At 44.1% G+C, this 12,805-nt stretch overlaps 2 protein-coding genes across 9 annotated transcripts in view; one reads left to right on the forward strand and one right to left on the reverse strand.

Annotated features, from left to right (window-relative positions):
* The window catches only part of LOC119311316, an 8,675-nt gene extending 2,808 nt beyond the window's left edge, over positions 1 to 5,867 (forward strand). For 2 of the 4 annotated variants that reach the window (XR_005150980.1, XR_005150982.1), the window contains 3 exons: positions 889 to 940; positions 1,456 to 4,325; positions 5,091 to 5,867. Coding sequence is in view for 1 of the 4 variants with exons in the window: in XM_037586957.1 (XP_037442854.1) it covers positions 2,790 to 3,905 (1,116 nt within the window). In the remaining 3 variants the exon portion in view is untranslated. Of the gene's footprint in view, positions 1 to 888; positions 941 to 1,455; positions 4,554 to 5,090 lie in introns of those variants that run through there. The other 2 variants (XR_005150981.1, XM_037586957.1) reach the window with 2 other exon arrangements.
* Positions 5,868 to 8,416: 2,549 nt separating this feature from the next.
* Positions 8,417 to 11,856, reverse strand: LOC119311317. Of its 5 annotated transcripts, none has more exons than XR_005150986.1 (3): positions 11,140 to 11,856; positions 9,479 to 9,915; positions 8,417 to 8,749 (listed from the first exon to the last, which is right to left on the reverse strand). XR_005150986.1 is itself a non-coding variant. In XM_037586960.1 (2 exons), exons 1-2 carry the CDS (start codon positions 11,752 to 11,754, stop codon positions 9,556 to 9,558), a joined length of 975 nt encoding a protein of 324 aa, XP_037442857.1. In that variant the 5' UTR covers positions 11,755 to 11,856; the 3' UTR covers positions 9,235 to 9,555. The 5 variants fall into 5 exon arrangements, 1 of the variants encoding a protein (XP_037442857.1); XR_005150985.1 differs by having other exon boundaries at positions 8,417 to 8,822; XR_005150984.1 differs by having other exon boundaries at positions 8,417 to 8,847.
* Positions 11,857 to 12,805: the final 949 nt, after the last annotated feature.

Below are 12,805 nucleotides of genomic sequence, written 5' to 3' on the forward strand. Positions count from 1 at the left end.
GGGGGGGGGGTTGTTCCTCAAATGTATACAGATATGGGAAGGGGGGATTTGAAGTAGATAAATTTTTCAGTGGGTTCCAGGGGTTAGGGTTTGGGTTTCAGATGGTTAGTGTGCAGAGAATAGCTTTTTTTGTTGTAGTTTTTGGGTGATTTTTAGTGTTAGGGTTTGTATGATGAACTATAGACAGTTTTTTTGTCCTGGTATACTCATCATTCTATAGATAGTTGATTTCTCCTGTTAAGAATTTTTGTAGAGTAGTGATAGCTTCTGCATGCATTTTCTGTTTTTTTTTGTCTTTTGGTGAGTATTTCTGGATCACTTGTGGCAGGCTGAAATCAACTTTTCTATCACTATTTAAGCATTTTGGATCACTTGTGCCAGGCTCAAGTCAAATTTTCTATTATTATTCAAGCAACTTTTTTTAGAAATAAAAGAGCTGAAGATAAACAAAGAAGCAGGTCACAAATGAATGAACCTGTACCATCTCATTTTTTTGTGCGTATTTTGATCTACATAGGTTTTTGTGCTCAATCTTCCTAAAATATTTGGTAGCAGTTTGATGTTTTAAGTAGCGAAGTTTTCAGCTGTGCGGCTGCGTAGCTTATGTGTTCAGATAATTGAGTGCAATGATAGGATTTCCTTTTTTGATAGTTTCAGTCGGGGTTGGCACATTTTTTTTAAGTTTCCCTAGATGAAGTCTTGTGTCTGTAGGTAGGAAATGGGGTACTAACCATGTAGTTTTTGGTTTGATTTTTTTTACTTTTAGGTTCTGTTTTTGCTAAGCTAATTTTCACTCAGAGATAGTTATAATTTGTATCAATCAAGGTTTTTCATTTTATTGTTTTTTCAGTTTGTATCCATGTTTCGTGACATTTTACTTTTTGTCAGGCAGCGGCGATTGTGGGGAGCGAGAAGGGAAGTGGAGGGGACCACCATTCAAGTATGTGAACTACATGCGATTAAGTTATATGTGTTTTTTTCATTTGTTAGGCTATATGTGTGTTCAATATACTCTAATGTGGTGGTAATTTGTGTGTGCAGAGGATTAGGTGAAATGTTCAGTAGTTGATTTTTGTAGTGTTGTTTGTAGTATTCTACATATATAAGTTGGAGCAGCAGCTCATGATTATTTTGTTTTTGTAGTGCTCTATACATATAGTAGTTTTTTTCTGGATGTTAAAGATGGTATGCACAATTGAATACTAGTTGTGTAATACAGTCCTAGCTTTTTTGCTTATATTTTTTGTAACTTGTTTGTTCGTCACTAATCTCTAGTTTCTAGTTACTAGTTTTCGACAGTTCTACCATAAGTACTTTTGACAGTTTTCCATAGTTACTTACTAGTTACTATTTTCAGCAGTTTCATTAGTGTAAGCATCAGTATGAGCACCATCAGTTACAGTCTTGCTCTCGATCTTTTTATTATTATCTTTTTGACTTTTTCCTATGATTCAGGATGGTGTGCCCAATTTGTTTTGCTCATTTTTGCAAGGTGGACAATGGTGAGAGCTTTGGCATGTTTTTTCCTGATGCTGACGAAACCTTTACGGTAAACTTTTTGTTTGATGCGACTTGCAAGTTGACCCTCGACTTGCAACTGGATCTTTTTGTTTGATGCCACTTGCAAGTCGACTTTGCAAGTGGGTCTTTTTTGTTTGATGTCACTTGCAAGTCGACCCTCGATGTGCAACTAGGTCCTTTTGTTTGATGTCACTTGCAAGTCGACCCTCGACTTGCATCTGGGTCTTCTGTTTTCGTGCCACAGGCAAGTCGAGCCTCGACTTGCAACCGGGTCTTTTTGTTTGATGTCAAAGTCGAGCCTCGACTTGCGACTGGGTCTTCTGTTTTTCATGCCACTTGCAACTGGAAACTCGACTTGCAACTAGGTCTTTTTTGTTTGATGCCACTTGCAAGTTGACCCTCAACTTGCAACTGTGTCTTCTTGTTTGATGCCACTTGCAAGTCGACCCTCGACTTGCAACTGGGTCTTCTATTTTTTATGTCACTTGCAAGTGGACCCTCGACTTGCAACTAGGTCTTCTGTTTTCATCCCACTTGCAAGTGGACCCTCGACTTGCAACCGGGTCTTCTGTTTTCATCCCACTTGCAAGTGGACCGTCGACTTGCAAGTGGGGTCTTTTTGTTTGATGCCACTTGCAAGTGGACCCTCGATTTGCAACTTCGTCCTTTTTTATGCCATTTGCAAGTGGACCCTCCACTTGCAACCGGGTTCCTTTGTTTTTCATGCCACTTGCAAGTGGGATCCCGACTTGCAACTAGGTCGTTTTGATTGATGCCACTCTGCAAGTGGACCCTCGACTTGCAACTGCGTCTTCTATTTTTTTATGCCACTTACAAGTGGATTCTCGACTTGCAAACCGCGTTTCTTTGTTTTTCATGCCACTTGCAAGTGGACCCTCGAGGTGCAACTGGGTCTTCTCTTTTTTATGCCACTTGCAAGTGGACTCTCGACTTGCAACCGGGGTCTTTTTTGTTTGATGCCACTTGCAAGCCGGCCCTCAACTTGCAATTGGGTCTTGTTTGATGCCACTTGTAAGTCGACCCTCGGCTTGCAACCGGGTTCCTTTATTTTGGTGCCACTTGCAAGTGGACCCTTGACTTGCAATCGGGTCTTTTTTTATGCCACTTGCAAGTGGACCCTCGACTTGTAACTGCGGTTTTTTTGTTTGATACCACTTGCAAGTCGACCCTCGACTTGCAACTGGGTCTTCTGTTTTCATGCCACTTGCAAGTGGACCCTCGACTTGCAACTGAGTCTTTTCTGTTTGATGCCACTTGCAAGTAGACCCTCAGTTTTCAACTGGGTCTTCTTGTTTGATGCCACTTGCAAGTCGACCCTCAACTTGCAACTGGGTCTTCTATTCTTGATTCCACTTGGAAGTGGACGCTCGACTTTGCGATCCAGTTACTTGTTTCGTGCCACTTGCAAGCCGAGCCTCGACTTGCAACTAGGTCTTCTGTTTTCATACCACTTGCAAGTGGACCCTCTACTTGCTACTAGGTCTTTTTGTTTGATGCCACTTGCAAGTGGATCCTCGACTTGCAACCACGTCTTCTATTTTTTTGATGCCACTCTCAAGTGGACCCTCGACTTGCAATCGGGTTCCTTTGTTTTTCATGCCACTTGCAAGTGGATCCTTGACTTGCAACTACTTCTTCTAATTTTTTTATGCCACTGGCAAGTGGACCCTCAACTTGCAACCGGTTCCTTTGTTTTTCATGCCACTTGCAAGTGGATCCTCGACTTGCAACCAGGTCTTCTTTTTTTGATGCCACTTGCAAGTGGACCCTCGACATGCAACCGAGTTCCTTTGTTTTTCATGCCACTTGCAAGTGGGCCATCAACTTGCAACTGCGTCTTCTATTTTTTTTTTATGCCACTTGCAAGTGGACCCTCGACATGCAACCGGGTCTTCAATTTTCATGCCACTTGCAAGTGGATCCTCGACTTGCAACTGGGTCTTTTTTGTTTGATGCCACTTGCAAGTCGACCCTCGACTTGCAACTGGGTCTTCTTGTTTGATGCCACTTGCAAGTCGAGGGTAAGTCGACCCTCGACTTGCAACTCGGTCTTTTTGTTAGATGCCACTTGCAAGTGGACCCCCGACTTGCAACCAGGTCTTTCTTTTTTTGATGCCACTTGCAAGTGGACCCTCGATTTGCAACTGGGTCTTTTGTTTTCATACCACTTTCAAGTGGACCCTCGACTTGCCACTGTGTCTTTTTATTTGATGCCACTTGCAAGTGCACCCTCGTCTTGCAACTGCGTCTTCTATTTTTTTGATGCCACTTGCAAGTGGACCCTCGACTCGCAACCGGGTTCCTTTGTTTTTCATGCCACTTGTAAGTGGACCCTCGACTTGCAACCAGGTCTTCTTTCTTGATGCCACTTGCAAGTGGACCCTCGACTAGCACCGGGTTCCTTTGTTTTTGATGCCACTTGCAAGTGGACCCTCGACTTGCAACCAAATCTTCTTTTTTTGATGCCACTTGCAAGTAGACCCTCGACTTGCCACCGGGTCTTCTATTTTCATGCCACTTGCAAGTGGACCCTTGACTTGCAACTGGGTCTTCTGTTTTGATGCCACTTGCAAGTGGAGCCTGGAGGTGCAACCGGAATTGAATTGTTACTCACAACAGCCAGAGGATTTGATGTTATTCCAAACTGATGGACCGGATAGGCGAATGAGTAAGGTGGAAGCATCTGCAGAAAATTAGCTTAGTTGCCTTGCATTTGAGAAAGCTTCAGGTCAAATACCATTCCAGGGTACCGGGAGCGCGTAGGCTACGATCAAAACATACAAGTAAGTTTATCTTTGTTTTTGTCCTCAATCAGGTTTTTCTAAGCTGGATCACACCTGAGTACCAATGTAGTCTCCTGCATAGATATCTTCATTTCTGCAAAATGCAATGTTTCAATGAATCAAAACTTTTGTTGGAATAGATATTCAAAAGGTTTATGCTTGTGTTTTGTATGTGAAGACTGAAAGTTGTAGTTGCTTTCTTTTTTTTTCAACGAAAGATTTTGATCAGATGTAGGCTCCTATTTTTACATCAGTTGTAGCTGTCATCACTTGTATGGTGAAGACTGAAAGTTGAACCACAACCTGATACACACCATTTTTTTACCTTAAAACAAGCAAACCACCGTTATATGATCCTATTTCTTACTTATCAGGTATATGAACTTATTTATTTATTTTTCTGCCAACATGAAACAACACACTCTGATTTAGTCATCTAAGGAATTCTAACACAGATGATTGTAGTTAGTTTCAAAGATTTTTCTCTCTTTTTTTACTTGAGAATGGAGTGTTTCATTTACAAAATAAGCAATTTTTCCTAACAAGTTAAGTATGCTTTGTCATTTACTCCAGTCTGCAGATTTGTATGGATGGAACTATGAATGTGATTGCTTATGGCCATTTTATCATCATGCATTTCCCCCATTCAGAATATAAATTTCCTTCTCAACAATGTTTGTCTGCTCTGTTTTTAGCCCTGTATTTTTGATTGAGGGATCTTGAACTGATGACAGCCAACTGATGTGCGTTTTTCCTACACACCAGCCACTGTTTGTTTCTCCCATCAACAGATGGAAAAGGAGAGAGGTGAAAAGTATCTACAAGGCCGTATAAGACCAACCTCTGTTTGTTTCTAAAGCTGCATAAACCCTGTCTGGGTTTTACTTTCCCAGCCACCAAAACTTCTTCTACAAGCAAGCAAGTGTTTTCTGCAGACAAACAAAGCCTGGTCCTTTTTTTCTGTCAAACAAACAAACATGCAAAAAAAAAGCCCAAGAAACAAGGCCCAGGAGGCAGGGTAGTTGGGCTGGGTGGGTTTGGTGGGAGGGACAAAACAATACAAGCCAAAACATACAAACAAGTCCACGTGGAGGGGGGATCAAGAGCAAACAGTCTGTTTTGTTTGTCAACAAGGGCAGTTTTTAGAGGTGACGTCACATTTAGATGTGAGATATTATCTCACATCTAGATGTGACATAGACAGACCCTTAAAACAAACCTCATTTACTTGTGTGTGTGTTTGCTGAAGGCTGCAATTGTTAAAATCTATGTAACATCTCAAAAGATTTATCTAACTGGAAAAAGTCATATAAAAATATACTGAATTGAGAATCTTTTGCTATAATAAAATGGATATTTGGCATTTCTCACGCAAAACTCTGCTAGTGCCTGAAATACCACGTATATGATTAACCATGCGGACACTTTATTATCTTCCAGGGGCAATAAAATGTCAGTTCAAAATGGTACAGAATGACATGAATAGAACGTTAGAAATACCATGGTGAATTGCTGTTCAGAATCTAGGGGCATTCTATAGTACGGCGGATGGAAAGCCCCGCGACGAAGAAAAAAAAGTATTGCCTCTAGGCGTGCAAGGTAGAGCTATGCTTCTTCAAATAGATAAAAAATAATTTACCTAGCTCACTCCTCACGATGTACGTGATCGTCCCCAGTTCACAGCTCTCATATGTGTGATCAATAATCCAGTACCAAAATCTGAATATGCTGCCTCGTTCTTAGTTACAGTATGCAATTGAAGAAAGCAAACTGGGCAAAAAAAAAAAAAAACTACCATAGAAAGTCAAGAGTACTTCCATATCCCAATATTCTACGCAAGCATAGGAAAATGAGCTCCATATATAGGAGGACATGTACTGATATATGATGAATCTGGTTTGCCATGGTTGGAGACCGACCGACTCTGTTTTCACAAGGAAACAGAACAACTAACGCAACACGACGAATTGCTGCATCACAACTGGAAAATATAGATAAACATATCATTGAGGGCGGGGTGGTCCTTCTAACCAATAGAATCATCCAAATTTTAATCAATCCATCAGTGTCGCCCAGCTGGCTGCAGTGCCGAGAAAAGATCGGTTTGGTGGAGCCATGGCGAGGCAATGACCGCTGTATGTTTCGCAAGGAGAAGCAATATTCCAATTGTGAAGAATACATCATGTGGAGATGAAGCTCTTTTATACGGACGGCACACAAATATGCAGGGAAGGGGGCACATTTTTTTGGATCCGGCTTGGATACTTCCTCCCCATGCTCCCATCCGTGCTCCCGCTCCATTCTTGGCTGTTTTTTTTTTGTCCTTTCTAATCTAATCATCCTCTTATTTTAAGGGATGGGCATGGGCTTTATTTTTTCTAATCAAATCAAGCCACGTACCATATAGGCGTAGGCAAGTCTCATCCATTTTTTGTTGTTGATCGCCTAGCTCAGTTTCCGTCCAGCCGTTTCTAGTGGATTTGACGAGTATCTATGATGGGCTGCTTTAATTAAGGGAAACGTTTGGGGCCGGGGCACCGGCCGAAGCTTCGGCCGGTCCAGTCCACGCGTGCACGCCGCGACCCAGTCGCGAGCAACCACGTGGCGCTGCGGATCTCGCGAATCTCTCCTCATTCCTGTCTCGCAGCTCCGCGGATCTCGTCCCCATCCTCATCTCCTGCAACGCCGGTGCCCACATCTCGCCGTCGGCCATGGAAGGTCGAATCCCCCGCCCGTCCATGGATGTAGATCTCACCCCGCCATGCTTTACAGCCCGTTTCGCCATTGGATGCAGCCCGTTGACCAATCCCCATCCCCGGCGGTTGCAACTCCCACACGTCTCGTGCTTCTGCCTCGCCGCCGACGAGCCGGACGGCGATGGTCGACACTGGAGGCTTCTGCAGAATCGTCGCACCCCCTCATGTTGCAACCGTTTAAAAAAAAGCTTCATCCCCTAGATGAAAAGCTTCAACCGGATGTAGAGAAAGCTACAAGCGGTCAGCGCCATCACCGGAAAGCTACAACCGTTGACATGAAATGCTACATCCTTCGATTAAAAAAGCTTCAACCGAAACGACACAAAAAGCCTTGACCAAGTGTTGTTAAAAAGAAAATAGCTACAACTTTTGGTAAAAAAGCTTCAACGGTTGTTGGAAAAAGCTCCCACCATTGAGAGAGAAAGCTACAACTAGACACTATGAAAATAAGAAAGCTTCAACCAGCGACGGCTGGAGGTGGAAGAAGATGATAAAATGCTGCAGTTTTGCTACATGCTTCAACCGGCATAGATTTTTGCTACAACTGGCATAGCATTTTGCTACAACTAGCGTCACGTTTTGCTACAACACACAGCTGGCGTCGCGGTTTTGCTACAACTAGCATCGTTTTTTGCTACAACCGGCATAATGTTTTGCTACATCCATCATGGCTGAGCTGCGACCCAGCACGGGTTTTCATGAATTCTGGCGGCGAGATCCAGCACGGGGGGCAGGGGTGCATGCTGCAACCGGTCGCCGGCGAGCTGCTACGGGCTCGCGGCGAGCTGCAACCTCGACCGGCCGTAACGGAGCTCGAGCCCAAATCCATGGCGGCAAGGAGGTCATGACGTATGTAAGACATGATTGAAGCAATCCCAAGGCGGCTTGATAGGTGGGGGAGCTCCTCGTCGACGTGATTCGGCCGCGGGGAACGAATAACAGGCGGATCTAGCCGCCGCCGCCGCGGATCGGGGACGGTCAGTCGCGGGGGATCCAACTCCCTGTTTTTCTTCTTGTGCCTGTTCGTACACGGTCGCAACAAAACTGTTCTTTTTTGCTGCAACGGTTACTTCAGTCCGTATATGCGCGCAGATCTAACGGTCCATGCAAACCGCATCGGACGGCTGGGCCTCGACCGGCCCAACTGTTGGGCCGGTGCGCCGGCGCAGATCGCTGCCCTTTAATTAATTGCCAGTTTGGTAGTGGCGGAAAACAAAATGTTTGGAAACGAGTGGGCTGCCATGTACACGCTAGTTTGCTAGCAATATATAACCGAATGGATGGAAGAACACATCTCAGGACAAAAACTGAACTTCTCAACCAAAAAAAAAGACAAAAACTGAATGGCCATTTTTTTAGGAGAAAAAGGCTATTGAGAGACATGGCAGGATCGCTGAGTTTGATAGTTGCTGATGTGGATCGCTGAGTATTATAGATTTCTCAACGAAAGTACAAGGTAGATGGCCTTCGTACACATTGATGAGCTCGAGAGCTTGGTGATCTTCCTCGTCATCTGACGAGATTGACAAAAAATTGATGATCTCTTGCTCCACTTTGTTCTTGGTGACTGCCTGTAGTATGGCTTCCTTCTCTTCTTCCCTGGTGCTTTCTTCCGGTACTTCGCGCTCTACGTCCTCGAGCCATAAGACCTACCGTAGTCTTCTTCCTCTTCACAATGGATGACGCCCGAATTGGTAAATTGTAGGCGACCAAGTTACGAGTACAAACTTTCCATGCAGATCTGGAATTAGCATGTGCATACCAAACTAATCTGGTAGTAAAATAAATTACTCTTACTGAATAACAACCGCCTTTGTAATAACTGATTAATAACAAAGGTATAATTCAGGCAATTGACAGGCAGGAGAAATAACAACGTTACAACACCCACCCCCCAGACACACAACTTTTAGCCAGGAAGTTCAAAATTACCAAAAAAAGGAGGGGGCGGAGGAAAGCTAGTAAATATGCTTGTGTGTCTGACTAGTGTCCATGGCAATGGCAGAGCCAAATCCAAGAGGAATCGCGGCTGCTGCACTTAAGTGCATTTGAGGGTTCCATATGCGGCCAATCCTCAAATACTCCAAGATGAAAGGGCAAACGATCAAATTTATGGTATAACTAAGGATGTTTAGCGAGCATAGATTTTAGAATCACAATCACAGGAATTTCATTACTTCAAGAGAATACCATTAAGACTGACAGTACAAACATGAGGTTAATGAGAACAAGCATGCGTTAAAATGCCATTAGACAAAGCATGTATAGCATATGATGTTAAAAGATCCAGCAATCAACAAACTAACCTAAAAGAAATAAACAGAAACCGTGGAGTCGAGGAGAAAACTATAAGGATGGAGCATCTGAACTGCTGCCTAAGATAAGGGGAAAACTTACAGCTCAGGATATCCTATTTGACTGTTCTATGCATCCCCAGCTGAGGGGCGTCCAACCACCAGGCAGAAAATGCTTGTCTATTCTTTTGTACAGTGAGCATCCGTCCCATGCCGCGTACACTGATTGTAACCAACACTGCCAAGAAATGCCCTTATCTCTTGTGCACTGCTGTTGCTCGCCTGCAGCAGGCGCTCGTCCTCTTCGTATATAAGGTAGGGAGCTTCACCTCTCCTCCTTGAGAGCAACTTTGATGCACCTCTCAGAACATGAGATTCCCAACCTTGAACATCAATTTTGATCAGAACCACTCGCTCTGCATCTGAAATGACTTCATCCAATGGGATTGTAGCAACCTCGACAGCAACTTCTTCACTAGATTTGAATGCTAACTTCGCACCAGTTGCAGATATAGCACTGTTGTCGAGTCGTCCAATCACCTACATTGCCAAAATACTCACAGTAAGCTGTTGAGATATAATAATGATAAAACATTATCTATAAGAAAGAGCAAGCAATCTGAGATTTCCACGAGAAGTGACGCAAGTCAGACTAATTTGCAAATGGGGTGTTTGCACTTATATGAAAGTGGCAATGAATTCACTAATGGTTCGATATGACAGTTTGAAATATTATCAGCGTGAACCAGAAGTGCATCAGGCAAATCAGGAAGTTATAACTTTAGCCAGAATGAGTTCCACTGTAGTCTGCAACTGTTAAGGAGTATTAATATTGGTCTAGGTCTCCTTACATATTCGTAGTAGTCCAACTTTCCTTACTTTGTACTCCAAGTACCATGTAATATATATTCACTCCTTGGGCTATGCAAAGTTGCTCCTCTAACAGTAACTAGCTAGGGAAGGGTAAGTATTTGGCCGGTTTTCATTATCAGTTGGTCAGCTCTTTTTTGTACTAATGAAGAGCCAGAGCTCCTGTTGATTGCTTGAAAAAAGGCACTCCACGCCATGTAATAGATTGGATCCTAAATGTCGGTTATGCTACCCGTCATTGGTTTAAACCAGTAGCACGCAACTGGAAAACTTTTCATATAAACCCTGTTCCACCAGTGACAAGGATAACTTGCCAGATGTAATATTTAGTTTAAAGAACAAGACATTTTCTATTTCTAAATGACTCCATTTGGAAAGTATAGCACTGTCAGACCATGAATAACCCCAAATCCAATGGCAAGGGAAAAGAAAAAGTTCAGACTACAAATTGACATATATTTGTGGATGAGCATCACAAGATTTAGGAACTTCCTCTAATAGAACATACAGGAAAAGGATAATTAGGGCAAATAATAAAAGATCTAAGTAAAGTGGGGCAAATCTTTTAAGCTTGAGTAAGGTGAGGCAAACGATCAAGTGCCCATCTAATACGGGGTGAATGATCAAATTCCCCGTGATGCAAGAGTGCAACTTCCACCTTAACTCATAGATTCACCTCAACAGTTCTCCAACCATTTCTATGGGTACTTTTGTCCCAAGTAATTCGGATGGTGAGGCAAACAAGCACAATCTGAGTTTAGCACAATACTTCATCCAGCTCCCCGAGGTACATCTCGATCAATAAACACCTGGTTAGTACTACTTACTACTGCAATCCAAAAGTACCATCGTTGATAAACTTTTAAACGGAGCAATCTGAACCAGAGAAGATACCTTATGCATTGTGATGTTCCCAACTCGGTCAGATGCTGCAGCATGATACACCACCACCTGGTCCTGCACCCGGTTCAGGTAAACCCCGTCGCAGATCCGCTGCAGGTTCTCGAAGACCGGCTCGAATGCCACCACCCGGAACCCCATCACGGCCGCCGCGAAGGCCGCCATCCCAACATTGGCCCCGACGTCCACCACCACCCCGCCGCCGGAGCCCCTCCCTACCTCCCCCGCGAGCAGCTCCTGAACGGTCTGGGAGATGTCGGGCTTGCGGAAGCGCTTGCCCTTGAGGAGGCGGGCGATGTTCCGGTGCGGGCGGTCGGGGAGCGACCCCAGGTCGGCGAGGGAGTAGAGGAAGGGGCGGGGCACGCCCTCCACGAGGCTTGCCAAGACCGGGGAGGCCTGCGGCGAGGCGTAGCAGTCGAAGGGGCGGAGCCGGGCGGGGAGGTGGGGCGAAGCGGCTGTGGCGGGGGCGAAGGTGAGATCTGGGGCTCTGGAGAGGACGAAGACGAGGAGGATGAGAACCGGGACGAGCAAGAGGAGGGTCCGTGGAGTGGAAGAGGACGCCGCGGCGGAGGCATGCCGGCGCCAGGAGGCGGCGAGCGGCGTCGGCATTGGCCGAGAGGGTTCCGGGGTTTGGGCGGCCGCCGATGGGAAGCGACGGCGGTGAAGAGCAGGCGCAGCGGCTGTAAAATAAAGTACCGAGCGAGGCTCGCCTCACGATTTTTGGTCTTTAACAAAAGGCTAGGCTCACGCTAGGAACAAATATACTCTTTCGAAGAAATGAAGAAGAAGACCACGTATCCTCAAAGTACAAATGTCAACGTGGTTCCGCGTGCACCCACATGAATAATAATTAAAAAATATAGTAGAAGAATTAATATTTTGAAGTATACCAAATTTGGTCGATTATTCGATTCAAGCTTGAAGTTCTTGAAATATTGACCTTAGTATTCATCAAATACTTGTTTGTAACACTCTAGATTCCAACTCAACCTGGCAGTGCTACCACACTACTGTAAAGCTACCAAGTTTTAAAATACGGAAAAGCTATTTTCCTGCCGACTGTTGGTTAGCGACAGGCACGTACGATCGATTTTTCGATTTTTCCTTCGATCTTTCTGCTCTGCCGACTGTTGCTTCTGCTCTGACGCGTAAAAAGAGCTTCAGAAAAATAGTGCCACCACTAGGATTCGAACACACAATCTATTGGTTGTGCCCACGACCCATCACCAGCTGAGCTGACTACCTATTTTGTTTCATTTGCGGGTTAATTTGTATTTCTACCTTAGTAAATGAGAGCGAGAAAGAAAGACCACAACGTCTTTGATGAGGAGACAAAACCATTTGTTGCAAGTTTTTTAAAGGGCCGATGCAACGTGTTTTGTACTCCACTTGTCTCTTTTTTGTAGTGATGAATGTTTTCTAGAGAAATAAATGTTTCACTTCTATAGAATTCGAACAACGGTCTTTTTCACATTTGTCATATCTCGGGAAATTCTTTTTGTAAATGAGATTGATAATTATATGTACCACAAACCTGATAGCTTATGTACAAATATCGTCGTGGCTTTTTTGAAAAAAAAAACTAATATAAACATACACTCGATAACTTTTTTGTATGAATAGTATGATAAGTCACACATCGTATACCTGATAACTTATG

Source organism: Triticum dicoccoides, chromosome 5B (assembly GCF_002162155.2).
Source record: "Triticum dicoccoides isolate Atlit2015 ecotype Zavitan chromosome 5B, WEW_v2.0, whole genome shotgun sequence".
Taxonomy (NCBI): domain Eukaryota; kingdom Viridiplantae; phylum Streptophyta; class Magnoliopsida; order Poales; family Poaceae; genus Triticum; species Triticum dicoccoides.

Coding starts and splice junctions, on each gene's coding strand:
- LOC119311317 (XM_037586960.1), bottom strand. CDS start 11,754: ATGCCGACGCCGCTCGCCGCCTCCTGGCGCCGGCATGCCTCCGCCGCG. Junction 9,916..11,139: donor GGAACATCACAATGCATAAG/GTATCTTCTCTG, acceptor TTGGCAATGTAG/GTGATTGGACGACTCGACAA.